The following is a 19128-nucleotide window of genomic DNA, read 5'->3' as shown; positions in this document are numbered from 1 at the left end:
TCAGAGCAAGGGTAACTGGCTAACCTATCTCCATCCAGGCATGGTCACAGGTGGCATACCAGTCAAAAGTGTTTAAGAGTCCCGAACAAAGAGCATTTCTTACAATATTTCTACTCAGGAGCCTGGACTTGTCTGGTGCTAAGCACTCCATAATGGCACAAAACCTTTATGGTAAGAATGTAGCAGTCTTACCGTGTTAACTTGTAATACATCTCTGAAGTGAACGTAAATTTTGTTTTATCTTCATGAGGCAGAGTGCAGCATCTATGCATTCCCTGCCATTCTGCTTCAAATTACTTTTCAGTTTTGTTTGCACACTGAATCGTATCACAACTACAGGATAGCTGCAATAGTGTGCTTGTGCTGTTCTCTAGTGCATGTAACACACACACACAATGCTTTTCATTGCATTGTGGAAGTATGACACAGGCCAAAACATTTATATCTGGAAAAACATTTTGTAAATTCAAATATTTTCAGATGGAGACAACTAATAAATGAGAACTGCTTCACAACCTTCTGAGGGAGGCAAGGATTTGGTGTATCTTATCCTTCTTGGGACCCATCATTCCATAAGGCACTCAGCTAGCAGAGTCATTCATATTTCTGCAACCCTTGCTGCTTGCATCACACAATTAAGCTCACTGTTGCATTATCCTGTCTTGCATTTTTAAGTCCACAGTTATGCAGAGGACTAGTAATGGTGGGCGAAGAATCTCTAACTTTGCAGATAGCAGGGAGCCAGAATCTGCTGCCCTTCGAGACTAGCTCCAGTATGGGTTGAACATGTACACATCCCTCATATCAGGGGGACATGTTGTAATGGAGAGCAGGTCCCCAGGGCCAGCCCTACGCAGTAGCAGAGGTCAGCAGCTTGAACTCCCTATTCCCATCAACCTGAGCCAGCTGCACTGATGAATACTTGTTGCTGGCCTAGTTGTCATCTTCCACTAGGTCCACACACTTTTGGGAAAGGCTCCTGAAAGAGCAAGTGGTGAGTAGCTGGATGGTGGCAAGGTTGTGTGTGTCATTCAGCCTACTCTCTACCCCCCCCAGCTAGTCAGCTGTTCTTCAGTGGATGACACTGTCCTGGTGCTAGCATTACAGATTCAGTTGCCAGTCTGGTTGGCTCCGGTACATGGAACAGGGAGGGGACATAGTCTTGTCCTTTGTCTCAGCCAGCAAAGCTCTCGCCACAGAGAAACCGAGTCCTCTTCCTGCTCTCCTCCCCCTCTCAGACTCTGGGCAAAAGGATTTTGCGAGACTACACTGTGTCTTGAGGTCTTCGACTAAGGCTGCCTCCTGGCTCCTCAAAGCGTGTTAATGCAAGAGGAGGTTGGAAAAAGGGGTGAAGTACAGGAGGAAGAAGTAAGGGGTTTTTTTATGGGGGGAGGTCGCAGGAAGAGATATGATAGGAAGTAGGAAGAAAAGTGAGGGTTAAGGGCAAGAGACCTGCCCCCCCTCCAAAGCTGGGGGGAATGCCTTTCTAGGCCATACAGTCTTAATTGGGTATAGGTAATTTGTTGGCTCCCCACCCACTGCGAGTGCTTTTTTCCTGGCTGCGGTGTGCTCTTGAACTATATTTCTTGCTTGCCTGGGTGGAGGGATGTGCCAGGTAAAAACATTTGTATGGCTTGAATGTACCCCTACTGTACAAAGATCACATTAATTGCTCCACCCACTTTTCCGATTCACCTCACCCACCACTGGCATGTGGCCCCCAGAAGGTTCCTTATGAGGGAATGTGGCCCCTTGGGTTGGAAAAGGTTCCCCATCCCTGTACTAAAAGCCCAGGGGGATGCTGAACCACTGTGATTTCATTAGTATCCTGAAATGGGAGAGCAAGTTTAACTTGCTACCTGATGGATCTGAACAGAAGCTAGCTCTCCCAATACAGCTCAAAGGTTTGTCATCAAATCAAACATGCATTAGAACAAAAGTACATTTTTATTAACAGCAAGTTATATTTCATTTTCAAAACTCAGATGGGACAGTATACAAGTTATTTCAAAGTGTGAAGCAAAAGTTTTGTCATATTATCCTCTTCTTAAGGCTTTAAAAGTATCTACTTCTTTAAAGAAGTTACAAAGCCAGGCTGTCCTGCTAAGGTTAGGCTACACGAAGGTTTGTCAAACTTTTCCTCCGTGGACCACTTGAAAAGAGTTGGAGGTTTTGGTGTACCACTTAATAAAGCTTGTTTCTACAAATGAAAGCATAAAAGTCAGTCATTTTAATAATCATAGTCTTCTTACCTTTCTAATAGGAGGGATCTGCCTGTTTACTTGTGAATAAAGTAAATTGGGTGAAAAGTACGTCAGCTTTAGCCTCAGGGTCAGGTTCAGTGTTCATCCTACTTCTTTATTTGAGGGCAGCAAGTGATGAAAATTCTGACTTACAAAGGTATGTGTCTGGTCAAAGCAGCCTCCATCTCCATTGTCAGAAAAAAAATAAATCAAGTCCATGGCCAAGTACAGATATTATAGACTGTTGTACAAACTAAACAGCTCCTGGATCAGTTTGAGAATCTGACCTAGTCACTGTAAAAAAAGTATTCGTAAGAAAACAAAACATAGAAAGCAACTATAGCATGAGCAACCTCAAACATTGAGAAGTGCGCTAAGAAAAATAAGGATTAACCACCACACAGAAAACATATTGCATATTTCATTATTTTAAAGGTTAAGGGATTAACAAATATATATATAGTAGCCAGATAAAATAATGCAGACCCTACCCTGTGCCAGTTTCTCTTCCTATAGAGATGGCTTTATTGCAGGATTTACTCCCCCTTTCATACACACTAACCCTTTTACTTGAGGATTTTTACCCCCCCCTTTGCCACTGAAACTCTAAAGTATTTACAAACCCTGACTCAATAGTATTGTGAGAGAACTAGCAATGGGGCCAAATATGCATTTTATTTTCATTTACCTGGAATGAGGCAGGGAGAAGTCAAACCATCCCCCTTCCCCCCACTTATCTTGCTGTGAGCAAGTTCCCTTCTAAACACAGTTCCAAATCCCATCCTCAAAGTGAGCCAAACTGAACAGATCATTGCTTCAAGCAACGGCACAGTGAAGTCATGCAGGGCTTAGCTCCCATCACACATCATCCACCATTTCATGTAAAAATGAGACCCCACCCACTTTATGTGTAAATAAAATGCATGTGGGTGCCCTGTCACATCTAACTTGGCCTGATCTTTTCTACTGATTCTCTAATGTTGGGAGAAGGCCACAGTACTGCTGATATAACGTGATTAAGGGCCATCTCACATATTTTGTTTGTAGGTATGTGCCTGTTTAAAGCTTCATTGCAACAGAAATGTGTTTGCAAGCCTTATTGTGCCTCTACACTTGTCAAGAAGCCATGATTTCTACAGCTATTTGCCTATACATAATGTATGAAACGGACCAAAGGCAACAATCCTAGGCACATGTGTGAAAACTTTATTTCGGCGACCATCCAAGTTTAGAATTATGTTACACAAACCAACACATTTCTCCAAAACATCCTATCCCATTTGACACTTGGAACTACAACGGCACTAGAAATTCCAGGAAACTGGAATTTGCAAATCTTGCTTACTAATCCACATGCTTGAAGCACTGGACCAATTCTAATCATTTTCACGTGAAATGCAATTTACAGAAAATCTCTCTGCTGTATCCAACATGGCACGAAATCAAGGACCTACTAGCACAAAGATTTCCACTTCAGCAACAAGACTTCTTCCCCCTACTCTTCCACCCCCCCTAAATCGGTTCTAAGGGTTCCACCAACTCTCTGGAGCATTCAAGAAGGATGTGGGGGCAAATCCTTTTGTACAAGGGCAAATCCTTGGGCTGACAGGGTGTGTAAGTTGGATGCCAGCCTGTTTCAAACCTATTACCTATGGATTTAATCAGAAATTCCACAAAAGCCTTGCAGTTGGTCATATATTTTCCCCACCCCATTTGTAATCTTTTTTCCTTCTCCTTTGCAATCTCATTCAAAAAACTAACACATCCTATAGTCAGATAAATAAATGTTTAGCTGGAAGTGGTCTTCAATGGAACCTACTTCCAAGAATGCATACCTAGGATTTACAAGTGTTGAGTTGCTGAGAAAATTGCAGTCAGTGAGGCTTCCACAGGAGAAATGGGAACAACCCTGCGCAAAGACTTGGTCAAGGTAAAATTACATAACTTTAGCTTTTATAGCCATCCTCAGATGTTCTTATAGCAAAATGACAATTTTGACTTCCTGGCCAGAGAAGTTATTTGGCAAAGCCTCATCTTTATACAGTGAACAAGGGGAAGCTACAGTTCCCATTCAATACTAGGAAACGGTGCCTCAGCTCTATAGCATTTAACGTATCATGCTAGAAACCAGGATGATGAATTCAATGATCAAGGGATGTCACATTCTGAAATGGTGTCTCTACATCAGCTGGAGAGCAAAGAACCTCACAGGTTTAAAAGCAGAACTAGAAAAATATATTAATATTTTTGTCTGACATCTGTTAATCATTTGAGGCATCCTCCTGGTTTCTAGTGCTTTAGCATCTCATTGATAGCCAAAATGTTTTCCCATCTAAGAGCCCTTTTGGGACATCTCGAGAAACTATTCAACCTAGAGAGGATTCCAGGTGGAATGAGCCTACACACCAATGAAGCTGTCTTTTAGAAAGGGACAAGGGATCAGGTTTTGCTTCATAAGGCCCAGTTATAGTCAAGTTTGGTAAGAATGTGTTCTCAGACTAGTTTGGCTAGAGGTTTCCTTTTTGTCATTTGCTTGGATCATTTGGAGCTTCTTCTACAGGCACCTGTTTGCTCCAATTCTCTGCTGGGAGTACACTATGTTCTCAGTTAGGCAGACTACACTATGCAGACTGAAGTAAGAGGAACTCCTGCCTTTACTCACAACCACAGCAGCTCATCTGGACATTTTTGCAGCTCCACTGATCTGGAAAACATCACAATGCAGGGTGCCTAGAAAAAGACATCGAAGCTATGGGATTGAAGAAAATAAAAGATGGCCTCTAAGAGAGCCTAATGGCTATCAGATGGTTTCACAATGTGTCTCACTTAAAAACATTTTTTGTTGAACTCATGATTATAGAAAAAGTTAAGTGATGCTTCACTTCAAGCTCTCATTGCATTCATTATTTTGCTGTTCCTACTGCTTTCATTCTGTGAGCCCCAGCCCCCCCTTTCCCACCCAATCATAAAAATATCAGAGCCACACAACTCCAAATTCAACTATAAAAATAAGTTGTGCAAATCTGCCTGAATCTTATTTTTATTCCTTTCCTATTATGTAGGAGTTTAAATAGGATTTTTGTAGAATTGCCAATATGATCAGTTATAGCCATAGGGTGAGATTCAGTGTTATGCAAGCAGGCATTCATTTGTGCAACGGGATTTCTTCTCTCTTCCTGCAGCTCCCGGTGTGCTCTCTTCCCAAATCTGTACCAGAAGGCTGGAAACCCTCCACAGCAGATGGGAGGGCTGCAGGAAAGGAGGATAGAAACCAGAAGTTCCATTTCTTCTTGTTGTGCAAGCGGATTTCCATTGCCCAAATGGGAGGACATCATGCTATAGTATTACCCAGGCCCACCACCTGTTTTTGTCTTTTGCACTGATCTATGTCCTACAGGCAGCACATAGTAAATTCTAGCACTATTAGTCCCTTACTGCAAGTTTTCTGCTCCTGCCCAGAACAGTACTTGAACTCTGGGACCTAGAATTTTTCAGTATACAATTTAACAAACTTTATTCAATACATACACAAGATTATTCAAGGGAATTACTACTCAAAACACCATTCTTTACATGGAAGAAGCTTTTGCGTGCAAGCACTCAATATAGAGTCCGTAGAGACTCATTTATACTTTTGACCATCTTCCCCTTTGTTCTAGGCACTGAAGAGTCTGCCAAGGTTTTCTCTCTCTCTCTCCCTCTCTCTCTCTGTAAAATAGCTGTATTAATGATTCTCTCTCAATAACACTTTGCAATCTCAACTAGCCTCTCCGACTTCCACAGTTGAATACTGGGCTTAATAACTGTTACACTGAAGGTAGTAAGTGACCCCATTTCCTTTTAACTGCAAATCTTAGGCTACATTAGTAAGTGAACCCCCAAATGATTACAGCTTATATTTAGTCAGAAAGATTATGTTAAAGACTGAATTGTGTTCCACATATAGTCCAAGATCCAAAGAAATCATCTGAATGCCAGAACTGAGCATCTGCTAAGAGTTTCAGTTGTTTTTCCACAGCAGTTCCCACTGCAAACCACTGTTCAGTTTAAAAGGCAGTTTGTCTTCCCGACAGTGGACAGACAACAAACAAAGCCCTGATTGTGCACATGCAGTTCTACCTCATGGATATATATTGTTTCTTAGGAACTTAGCTATAGGCTAATATGCTTTTCCCTCCTTCCTTACTAGGCAGAGCAGCAACAAGGAAATAGAGCCAATTAAATGAGAGAACTCTTCAAATCAAAATCTACAGTACCTTCCCGATTCTGGGACTGATTCAATCCAAGATGCTTCGTTCCATGTGGTTAAGATGCACTTTGGCTATGCACTGGTAGAAAACAGTAACAGAATGTTCGTGACTAAGTGGAAGCAGTGCAAGTCTGGGCATGATAACTGGATAGGATATGGTGGGCTTGGTATCACATAAGCAGTATATAGGAGAAAGATAACAGAGCTTGGCCTATGCTGACAACATTCTGGATCCAAGACTTTGTGAACATCATTTGAATGTTTTGGTTTTAAAATTGCCATCTGAAGATTTGCCCTGAGGCACAGCTATCTACCAAAATTGACTTTAAGCATCATACTCATAGGATTTAATTGAAACAGAGATTCAGTCACTGTTTGGCACCTCAATTTCCTTAAAAGTTCATCTTAATGATATTACCATAGAATATATATATATTTTTAGTTACAAAGGCAACCAATTAGTACTGATTTCTCCCCTCTCACCAGTGGCGGATGTTTGAAAGAGTTTTATTTGTGAGTGTGTCTCTAGAAAATACTGTTTATAATTCCATTCTTAAGACACTGTGGCCACTTACATGTCAGGATATACAAGTGGCAAAACAAAATATAAAATGTCCTTATCCAAAAATAGAAAATAAAAATTTCATCCCTGTAGTACAGTTAAAAGGCCAGTGTTTTTATCTGAGCCACCCAGATCTGCAAAGTTGATAGCAACCAGTGATTTATTGCTATTCATGATAACATCAGATTTGAGTGCCAACTATGCAAGCAACAGAATGCATTACAATGATCTTTAGTATCCCAAGTGAGACATGGGCATTTCTAATAAGGTTAAAGCAGATTCCTTCTAGAATCAATCAACTGTAAACATTGCAACTGTGCAGATATTTTTCATACTTTGATTCCTAAAATTAAAAAGGCAAGGTTTAGTAGTAGCAGAGAACATCGTTCCACATTCAGCAACATACAAGAATTCCCCTCTCCTAAAAACAAACATATAGCAGCACATTATCCAACAAAAAGACAAGTGCGTTTCTGGAATAGCCTCTCTCCAAAAAACAAACACTCAAAATAAAGTGCAGCACCCATAAAAATAAGTCTAAGAAAGTTGCCATGTTCCTCTTTTTTTTCATAAGAGAACTTGGGCTCAGTCTTAGGAGTACTATACTGTATCCATCATTTTGGGTTCTTCTTCGTCTCTGTGTACCACTGAGATCAAACTGCAGCCCTGAAGTGTTTCTGCATTCTATAAAAAAAAGAAGAGCACAACAGTTCTAGGCAAATATCTGATGTGAAACTCTGATCTGTGTTGCAAAAAACTTCCTATCTTACATATTTGTAAGCTAGTGAGCACTTTATTTTGTAACATTCATCCCTAGCATAGTTGCCATCTATCCTCATATTACTATTAGTAGTCTTGATATACCTTGATCTGTTAGTATTGTTTTCTTCTACTGAAGAACTACTAGACATTGTTGGGAGCTAATCCAGGAGCTTTTTTCAAGTTTATAAAACGGTAGTCTTGATGCAGAAATCACAACAGGTCTTGCATCAATTACACAAGAAAAATGGAAGCGAAAATCAAGAAGCGAAAGTCCAGGGAAGCCAGGGAGTCATGGCACAAGTCACTCTGGCATATTCAAGACTGGTAACCTGAGAAATTCCTCAAGAATCTGATAAAAGCCACTTCATTTAATATTCTCATACTGGCTAGTGAAATGTTCATATTAGTGGAATTGGCTAGCGCTTAATAGGAAACATCAGATGGTGACTGGAAAGTTACAGCTTAACGGCGTCACCCCATGGACTAGAATAACAGAAATAGGGTCAAATGTGTAGTGGTTAAAGTGTTGGTCTTAGATCAGGATGACCCATGCTCAAATCCTCACATACAGCTTGCTGGATGGTCAGTATCTTACTATCTCTCAGCTAAACTTACCTAATAGAGTTGTTATGACAGTAAGTGGTGTGTGTCACCAAAAAATGTAAGAAATAAATAGCAGAAAGTGCACAGTCATGCTTATGGAGAACTAACGAGCACGTAAGTTATCTAGTGAGGATTCATTGTCTGGAAAAGTCAGACTGTTGAAGTCAGGAAAGGCATTTTGCCTTGGCCTCCAAGGCATCAGGAATCATCGCAAGTGGAGGCAGGAAATCTTGAGTGGGCTGGCACTCAATAGCTCCGCAGTGAATGACAGGTCTTGCTTCACATGGTTTATTCTACTGTTACAGAACATTTTCTAGGACAGATAGATGGAAATCGAATCATATTTTACCTTCCTTTGTAATGCGTAACACTGCACACTTGTGATTTGGGGGCTAAACTGAATTTAGTCTTCTAAATGCACCTCTGGGATGGTGTGTTTCGTGTGGCTGATCAGAAGCAGTATTATGCAGTCTAATTATACACACTGGATATGAAGGTCTCTCTGCTTGAGCAAGGCACCCTCTAAAAACCTACTCCTCCTCTGTGATTAGCTTGTGAGCCCCACCAAGCACACACACTATCATTTTAGCACAGTCACTCTCCATGCAGAAAAATATTACCTAATAGCTGACCTATTCCTAAGGAAGGTAGGAAGTAAAACATTTCTAGGAAGACAGTTAAGGGAAAGGATGACAGGAAGTACTCTTAGATTAGCTACCTATTCGTGATAAAAAAAGCTTAAGCAAGACTTACCTGTGGAAAAGATGCAAACCCTCCTATACAATTCAAATCAGGGTGAAACAAAGGAGTCTGGGCAGGTATAGCCTGAAAATTCTGAGACTGTGAACAAAATCTCACTCTTGATTTGAATGCTTCAAGTTCATTTTTAAAAGCCTCCAAATAGCCTTCTTCCCCAGTCTGTCAAACAAATCAACAAGCAATTAAATAGTTCTCCAGTTTTATAGCATGTATCCTGTGCATTAAAAAAAGGAAGCAACCAATGATGTCTGCCTGCTTGTGTAACAGAAATTTGCTTGCACAAGAGAACTTCCAGTTTGCTCTCCCCCGCCAGCCCCGTGTGCCCCCCAAATCTGCTCTGGGGGAGCCTCCAACCCACAAGAGCAGATTTTGAGGGCATGGGAGTAGAGAAGAAGGAAAAGCCCCATTATGTGAGCATATGCCTACTTATGCAATGTTGGATTTCATCTAAAGATTGCAGCCAGGAATGTTATAAATAATAAAAGCTTAATTATTTAATCTGTATAAATGTGCAAATGTACATATCTCTCATAATCTGCATGCTTTATTCTCCAATTTTTGTTAATATTTTTGCATAATTTATTCCAGCTTTGCTAGTCATGGTGGGGAGCAAGTGGCTATGCAGGGCAGTGAAGCCCCCATCAAAGTCTTGCTCAGGCTTTTGAGATTTATGTAGGTGTTGCCACTTTCCCCTCGCAACCATAAGGGCTAAAACCGCTTTTAAAAATTAAAATCCAAAACATGAGCCTTGAGACTTTGAGGAAACTGAATTCTCCACCCCAACAGAATCTCTGCATACACAAACTGCTCTTGATTTATTTACTGTCTGTTTTCATTTTATACTTGTGTATTAAATATAGGCTATTTGTAATATTGAATACAGTCTATCTTTGTTGAATTGTTGATTTTGCCCTACTTGAATTTATTGATATATTTTGCAAACTCTCCACCTCCCACAATGTTTTTTATTGTGATACTAAGTGATGTTTGTTGTAAGCCACTTGGGCACAGCAAACTGTAGAAAGGACTCATATAACTAAACCAAAACTAAACAGCTATTGTTACCGTACAGCCTGTAAAGAAAAATTAAATATAGGAAGAATTTGTAGGAGCACTCTTACCATTTGAAACAATAATACATAAAGTGTCCCCTTGAGTAAGATTTTAGCCCATGTCCTCAATTTATAATTTGTGCACTGAAAGAAGAAGGGATATTCCACATACTGCATGGATTTCCACAGATCTCACTTTCACTTTAAAAATGGGAAGAATCCTTGCAAATTCATTTGATAGCAAGACCCACTACTCAAAACCAAAATCAGATTATTTCACAACCCTCCAGAAGCTACAAGGAGGGATTAATAAATACAGTAATACCTCAGTTAAGGCTTTTTTTAAAAGGTGAAACTGACTAGCTTTCCTTTGCTATGGATAAACTTTCAAGCCTAAGCCTTTGCTTTAAAGTGAAACTGAACAGACTGTGTCTTTGCTTTGACATGGATAAACTGATAAGCCTGTGCCTTTGTTTTGCTAGGGTGAAACTGACAAGCCTGTGTGTTTGCTTTGCATTAAAGAGATATCCTGCTTTCCCCAGGGCTGGGGAGGGAAGGATCCAATATGATTCAGAGGAGAAGGATGGGAGATGCAAGGAGGGGATTATGGGTGGGTGCTGGGTAGGCATTCTTTAAAGCCCCTGTTGAAGCTGCCCCCATCTATGAGAGGGCACCAAAGTTTTGGTTAAAGATGTAATGTTCAGGAATGCATCTACTTTGTAAACGGAGGTATTACTATAACGACAATAGGCTTTGCAATGGTCTGGTGTGAATAACACTGGCAAGTGGCAATTTTCAGCACTCCCCATCTATTGATCTTATACAGCTATTCCAAACAAGTTTCCAAACTTCCCTTCCCTGGTTTCTGAAACAAAATGTTAACTCCAAGATGTCCATACGTTATGAAAAGAAAGCATATAATTTATGCAAACAATATGTGCTGACTAAGGCTGCTATCCTAAGCATACATTTCCAATTTTTAAAAATAAACTGAACTCTTCTGAGTAAGTATGTTTAGGGCTTTGGCTTTATTACAAAATTAGGGATTTTAGCACAGAATTGTACTTTTTGTTCACTGTGCTATGATAGTCTGGTATACCAGATACTAATGCTGACAATAAAGCTGCTTGAAAAGTATCAGTGTTCTTATTTGTATAAAAAAATCCTTTAAAAATAAATACTAAGCAGCCTTACATTCAGGATATATTTGCTTTAAAGACTTTTAAGAAAAGCAAAAATTCACTGGATGACAGTATCCATTAGCTTTGTGTACAGAGCTCTTTAGCTGGTGGAAGAGAAAGGACAACCATGTATTCTTCCCACCACATCAAGGAGTCATTCCTTTGGCAAGGCTTTTGGCATCCAGCTGCCAAAGAAAATCTTCTGCTAGGCCTTATATAGGTTCACCCAAATTACTCAGCATGCTGAACCCGAAATAGAAAGCACAACTCACTTTAGCTCTTTGGAAAAACAGACGAAAACATCCGCGTGGATCCACATTACAGCTTTTGGCCATTTCTATAATAAACTGCATCACCACTGCTTGGTGAGCTACTTGTTCCATCAGAGCTCCTTTCTGAAAATAAGGTCATTACAATCTGTAAGCAAACAAGCAACCAATAACAGTCTGGTCGTCTTCATGAGGGAGGAGGTATATAAGGCTAGCTGCAATTAGGCTCAAGTTATAGCTTATTGTAGCAGATGTTGTTGGACTCCCAACTCCCATCAGCCTCAACCAGTATGGCCAATGATGAGAGATGCTCAGAACTGTAGCCAAAAAATTCTGGAGAGCCAAAGGTTCTCCGTCCTTGACATGGGATAAACAAGAAACTTCATAGGCTCACAGTAGATTAAGTGCTTATCAAGCTGCAAAGCCTTAGTTTATAGATGAAAATGATTTGTTATACTAAAATAGATTGGTCAGTGTGGTATGAAACTAAGCAAGTTTGGTCCTGTAAACTGTCAGAGTAGGAGATTACCTGAGAATCATATGCAAGCTACTCAGATCACACTCTTCCAAAGAGCTCAAAGTGTGACAAATAAAGTAAATTCAACAAAGAACTAAACTGATGAATTATAAAGAAAATTTAAAATAAAGGGATATCTTTGGCATTGAGCTGGGAAAGAAAAACTAAACAAGTAGCTGTCTAATTTGGCTCCATAATGCTAGAACATCATCTCTCTGCCCTCTCCAACTGTCTCCGTGGCTCTCAGGTTTAAAAGTAAGATGTAATGGTAACAAATGGGAGGTGGGAATCATTCTGATGGTAGCAGCAAAGCAAAGTGTAGTCAAAGCTGGACAATGCGAGAAGGAGCTACAGCCATCATGGTGCAGCTTCAAAATGAAGAACATCCCTGACTGGTGCTTGCTGAAGAAGGGCTACACAACTTGCAAGGGGACATTTGTCTAGCTGTCAATTTAGAAGAAAAGAATAAATTTTTAAAATGTCCTTATTATTGGTTACATAGCTGCTTGTAGTTAATTTGAGATATCTTTTCTCCACAGATTAATGAATTAAGAGATATGTTTATTGGTGCAGGAATAATTAGGTCATATTACACCTTCATGTTACCCTCTGATGATTTCTTGATGATTCAGTCTAGCAGATAATATGACATTATCATAGTGATAGGTGACTGGTGACTTCACCGATGTGTCCTATGTTTCAGGACAGTCTGGATGTCTAGAACCAGATGGAAGGATAGAACTGGAAAAGAGCCTGCTTATATATATGTACAGCCTCAGTGTAATATTAATGGGGTGAAGTGGAAGAAAACAACCTTCCTTCATTTCAAAGCAGGGTGACATGTAAATTATACCTGTTCAGCTTCTAGATGGAAACACCATAAAAGGAGATATTTAGCTGTTTCTTCACATACAAGGTATGGGTGGTCAGAGAGAAATCTCTGACTGTCAAGCCACCTGCTCAGCATCCCTGGAAAAACAATAAGATGCAACCAAAATAGTTCTTTACAAATAAAGAAATGCTTTGATGCAACCGAGTTCAGTTGGTTATGAAATTACCGCAAAAGGTGAAGCTAGCCATTTTGCTGTAGTCCACCACCACCCAATCCAAATATGGGTCTGACTCCCATAGTGCTTAGTCCAGTCATTAAAGGACAGCACCACTAACATATAAAATAAAGCACAAGAACTCTAAATATGGACTTTAGGCAAGTTGCTTCACTTTCTACAATGGGAATATACAGAGCTGACATGGTGTTGCAGATCATGAAGATTCAGAAAAATAACAAATATGAACTTACCAAAATGCCTAATCTTCTGCTCATGCTTCTGCATGAATGATTTAGATGCATCTTCTTCTATTTCTTTCCTTTTCTTTTGATTAATGAAACTCTGGCAAACAGAATTTCAATGCTGATTAATTATCCACCACACTGCAATACTTGTTATCGCACTGCAAAGCTTTGATTGTTCAGGAGCCACCTATCAGTGCAAGCTGCAATTGTTACCTGCTGTACAATACAGATTTCGGATCACACACTGGCCTGGTTTGTACGGCATGCTACACCAAACCTTGGCTTAGCGAGACAGCGTTGATGTGCAGACTCCTGGAGAGGAGATCACAGCAGCTTTTCTGCTTTCTGGTTCTTTTTGCTGCTATGCAGCAACAAGCTAAGTCAAGGTTTGGCTTAGTATATACAGTAGGGCCCCACTCATACGGCAGGTTAGGTTCCGGATCCCCGCTGGAAAATGAAAACCGCCAAAAAGCGGATCAGCTGTAGCGCGGGGGTCTGGAACCTAACCCGCTGATCATACCAGAGGAGAAGATCAGATCTTCCCCTCCTTGGGAGCAATCAGCTCAAGCGGGACTCTGATCGCACCAGAAGAGAAGATTGGCTGTAGCGAGCTACAGCTGATCTTCCCCTCCTCTGGCGTGATCAGCTGGAGTGCGCAAGTCTGTGCGCCCTCTGACAGGCCCCCTCCTTGATGTGTTTCCGCCGGGTCTTGAAGACCTGGCTCTTCAACCAGGCTGGGGAGGTGGGTGAGGTTTTTCAGGTTTGGTAGATGTTAGTTTGTGGTTTTAATTTTCATGTATATGTTTTTATTTTGAATGTACGATGTATTTTATTGTACGTTGCCCAGAGTGGCAGGACAACCTGCCAGATGGGCGTCCAACAAATCCAATAAATGAATGAATGAATGAATGAATGAATGAATGAGAAGATCAGCTGTAGCACGCTATAGCTCATCTTCCCCTCCTCCGGCACGATCAGCTTGAGCGGGAGTCCGATCATGCCAGAAGAGGAGATCAGCTGTAGCACGCTACAGCTCATCTTCCCCTCCTCCGGCGTAATCAGCTGGAGTGCAGGGAGCTCCAGCCCCCCCTCCAGCTGATCACCCTGCTGGCACCGTATTAACAGAATGCCAAGAAGCGGGGCCCTACTGTACTCTGAAAAGGGGCTTGCAATTAAGCTCTCTCCTCACTAGCCACGAATTACACCCAAGTACAGCTCATGATTAGTGAGGAGAGACCTTAACCACAAGTCCTAGTTCAGACAACACACTAAGCTTATTTCAGCAGCCAGAAGGTTTGGGCTTAGTGTGTTGTGAATGTAGCCTTTAGTAGCTAATGAGCAATTTCCTAAAGAATTCATTCCAAAAAGAAACTATTCTGAAGGACATGTTGTAAGGAAACCCTTTGCAAATTACTCTTCATGCCATGAGCAATGTTTTACTTCATATGGGGTTGTATTTTAGACCTAGCAGATCAATTTGTTACTTAAAATACCAAGTTAAAATACTAAACTAGATGTTTAGTCTGAATTTGAAGCCTTCATTCACTCCACTCAGAACTAAGCCCTACTGAATTCAATGGGGTTTACCCCCAGGTAGGTGGGATTAGGATTGCAGTCTTCCTACTAAAGTCAATGAGAACAAAATCAAGTTAACGCAAAGTACTCTAGTTGACTTGTGAAACACACCATTCTTGCCCAATACTTAATTTATTGTTGAAAGCCTAAATGTCTAGACCAGCACTCTTCACTGTAATTTCTGGGAATCGGCAAGACAAGAGCCAGTGTGGAGTAGGGTCAGAGTGTCGGACTGGGACCTGGAGACCAGGGTTCAAATCTCCGCTTGGCCATGAAGCTTATTGGGTGACCGTATGCCAGTTACTGTCTCTCAGCCTAAGCTATCTTACAGGGCTTTTGCCAGGATAAAATCGGGAGGGGAAAACCATGTTTGTACTCCACTTTGAGCTCCTTGGAGAAAAGGTGGAATATAAATGTAGTAATAAAATAAACAAACAAGCTTTGCAGCCCAATCCTATGCTGAGCTAGATGTGGCTACCGAAATTAATAGAGTCAAAACTGTGGGCATTGGACAGCACTCGGATACAGTAGTAACAGGTGTTATATGACTACTCTCAAAACATTCCGTAACCTCTGTGCCTCTTTCGTGGCTGCGCTTGGGTTTTATGCAATCTGGATTGGTCCATACCTTATTGAATACCTCCTTGCTAACAACATCTGTATTCCACAGATCCTGCCTCTCCCTTTGCTTTAACACCTCCTCCTTCCGCCGCCACTCTTCTTCTCTCCATCTCAACTCCTCAGCCTCAGTCTGTGCTTTGGCATGTTCCTGGTCCAGGGACTCCGAGTTGTGCAGTGCTAAACTGCCAAGTTTCTGCTGGGCTTCTGCTAAATTCCATTTGCATTCCACAGAACTCTTTACAAATTCCTTTTGTTGTTGACAAGCCAGTTCAATCCCGTCATAAATCTGCATGTTAAGAAAAACATTTTATTCTTTGGGAATAAAACAGGCAGGATTTAATAAAACCTGTAGACAAATTAGCTCATTTTTAAAAGACATGCTTGCCCAAGGGACTGTATATAAAAGAGGTACATAACATGAGTTGTATTTAACCAGAAAAATGTGCAATGTGCTTTTGATGACAGTACAGTAATACCTCAGTTAACAAATCCTCCAGGAAAGAAGTTCTGTTTAACAAAGTATTTTTTGGGTGCGGGGAGTGTGGCAGGAGACACACGCTCTGACATAATCAGAATATGGGCCCTTGTCTACTGGATTGTGGCTGCTGCAGGCTGCTCTCTCATACGTGGCTGGAATGGTGCTTGTTGCCAGGTGGCACAGGTGCTTCCTCAGTAAGGAGTGCTTCAGGTGTCCTGGAAGCACTGTTTACTGCAGACACATCAGGGAGAGGGAGACCGACCGACCAAGCACAGGGTGGTGGTAGTGGCTGCCCCTTGCCTGTCTGCTCGAGTGTACGGAGAGGAGAATTGTGGTCAAAGTTTGGATTGCTATAGCAAGATGATAAAAGAAAAAAAGGCAAGGCAGGCATTTCTGGATGCATTTTGGAAGAATTCCAAAGAATTTTGGAAGAATTTGGAAGGCTTCAGGTAGTCTGTATGCAAGGCTTGCCTGACCTGGTTGTTTCATTTCAGACATGTGTATTGTTAGTTTTGAATAAAAAGTTTGCTGAAACATGTTGAACTGCTCTTCTTTTTTGTGATGTAGGAACCTATCCCTGTTCTTTCCACATTATTCCTACCTCTGGTACCAAGGTAAATTAGTGGTGTCCAGAAATGCATGTACTTCGTTACCTGAGGTATTACTGTATGTTATCTGTAATCATTCCACACATATATACTGGAATCCAACAAGAGACAAGTGAATTTCGTCTCATGCAGTGAAACTTCACCTTTAAATCCTCCCCATTGCACCCCTCCACCCACCCTCAGAATCTACCCTGGAAGCCTGAGGAGGCTAAACAAAGCAAATTTTGAGGGCATGCAGAAGGCTGCAGGGGGGAGGAGAGAAAGGAAAATTTCTGTTGTGCAAGCGGAAACCTCTTCCACTTGTGCAGAAACAGCACTGGATACAACCTACAGAACACAACTAATAGCTGCTTTCCACTGCAACAGTGCTTCTCAGTGGCTTCAGGCTACCATACATGCACTTAATTATTAGGCTCTCTGTTGCATTTTCTTGCTTTTATAGTTTTATATTTTGATATATTCCATCTTTTAATTGTGAGGCACCTCAAAAGCCCGAAGAGTTAATCAGTGCAATAAATGTTTCTGAAATAAAAATAAGAGATGGTGAGACATAGAGATTTGCTTGGACCCCTCAGAGTGTTTTGGTAAGGTATAATTGGCCAGGTGAAGCTGCTTCACAAAGTGCAGAGCTATCCTCATTCAGGGGATAGGATCACATTATATCAACTTAAATGTTGGGTCTGGATTCACAGAGTCATTAATAGAATTAAAGCCTCAACATAAACACATACTATAAATACAAGAAAGCAATTGAAGAATGCTATTAAGAACTTTGCAAATAAGCACATAAAAGTTACCAGTAGCCCATATTTCTATACAGGCCATAGAGAAGAAATCCCCCTCTATCAGCCAGCAGAAACACAGGTATTACTTCTTAACATATGGGGGGAAACACTTTCTACAAAGTAGATGGTGGCAGAGGCACGGAGTGATCCTTCCCCTCCCCCAGTCTGCTGCATTTCCATGTCATTCATGGAAGATGAGACTTTCCTTCCTGCTCAGCTGGCACAGAAACTAAGCAGGCTAACAGAGGAGGGATGGAATGCTCAATTCCTCATCTGCATCATGCCCCATCTGTTCACTTTCATGTGGTCCCTTGTCTCCTATGGCTACCAGGCAGTTAAACTAATCCGTGTTAAGTGATACTGACTGTCCTAAGAGCCTGACAGTACAATCCTGTACATGTCTAGTCAGAAGTAAACCCCACTGAATTCAATGGGACTTTCTCCCAGATAAGTGTGCATAGGATTGCAGTCTAAAACTGAAATGCTATGCATGCTTTTCTAGGAACACGTTCAAAAGAACACAGTGCGGTTTGTTTCTAAGTAAACACATACAGAAACTGGCTGTATAGCTGTAATCCTTGGCAGTTCTTGCAACTCTGTAATGGGAAAAACCACAAGGTGGAATTCTCGCTCCCCCCTCCACATCTTTTAAAGATACAGAAGACTTCTTGGTTGCCAGGCCTGGCCTCCAAGAGGTCTTCTGTATCTTTAAAAGTTGTGGGGATGAATAATTCCACTTTGCAGTTTTTCCCATTACGGAGTTGCAACAACACCTGCACTTGGCTGACCTTCTCTTCTTCTAAAGGTACAGGATCAGTCTCAGGCCATGGACCCGGCAACCCTAATCTCAATACATGCAGCAGGTGGACCAGATCCATATAAACATGGATATAATTAAGCTAAAATTGGTTTAGTGGCATGAATTTTCAGGAAGGCATCATAAGGACTACAAAGATGGCAAATACATACACGAGCTGCAATCTGTTATTAGATAATTTACTTTATTTCACGCCCACACAAAATAGTCAAAAGATAAAAGAGTTTCCTATGAAATATCAGCCCCTACTTTCACTAAACACCGAGAAACGTGATTTGGAAATATCCTCCTATTTACTCTAAGTCAGCTCTAGCAAATCCAACAAGATTACGCAAAAAAATAATGCTAGAGAAAAATAAGGGGAGAACAGCAACCAACCCAGCACGCCAAATGTGAGAGGCGTCTGAGCACCACCTTTGAACAAGTCCCTTCGGAGATGGTACTTAAAAAGACAGCACCGGACAATGAGTCGCCGGCGAAAGAAGCAGAGTTCCTACGCGGGGAGCGGTACCTGAACGTTTGTCTGAGACGGGTCTTCTTGCTGCTCCGCACACAAATCATGGGAGCGCGGAGGCCACAAAGCCATCCCTCTCCCGCTTAGGACAAACAGGATCGAATCCCCTTCCTCAGACTTCCGGTACAACTTAGGACCGTTACACATCCCACCGGAAATTAGTTTGCGACCCACTTCCGGCAACAATAAAGCGTCCCCTACTTATGAGTTCATCACGCTGCTTCCTCTTCCTGAACGTA

General features: G+C 41.3%; 1 protein-coding gene across 1 annotated transcript; it reads right to left on the bottom strand.

Moving 5' to 3' along the window:
- Positions 1-6983: 6983 nt before the first annotated feature.
- Positions 6984-19080, bottom strand: CDC37L1 (cell division cycle 37 like 1, HSP90 cochaperone). The gene is made up of 7 exons (XM_061629278.1): positions 18887-19080; positions 15695-15973; positions 13498-13588; positions 13051-13166; positions 11684-11806; positions 9173-9337; positions 6984-7738 (listed from the first exon to the last, which is right to left on the bottom strand). Exons 1-7 carry the CDS (start codon positions 19034-19036, stop codon positions 7655-7657), a joined length of 1008 nt encoding a protein of 335 aa, XP_061485262.1. The 5' UTR covers positions 19037-19080; the 3' UTR covers positions 6984-7654.
- Between the last annotated feature and the right edge of the window lie 48 nt (positions 19081-19128).

Source organism: Rhineura floridana, chromosome 1, assembly GCF_030035675.1.
Source record: "Rhineura floridana isolate rRhiFlo1 chromosome 1, rRhiFlo1.hap2, whole genome shotgun sequence".
NCBI lineage: Eukaryota > Metazoa > Chordata > Lepidosauria > Squamata > Rhineuridae > Rhineura > Rhineura floridana.
Note: the sequence above shows the minus strand (reverse complement) of the source record. Positions and strands in the feature narration are given on the sequence as shown.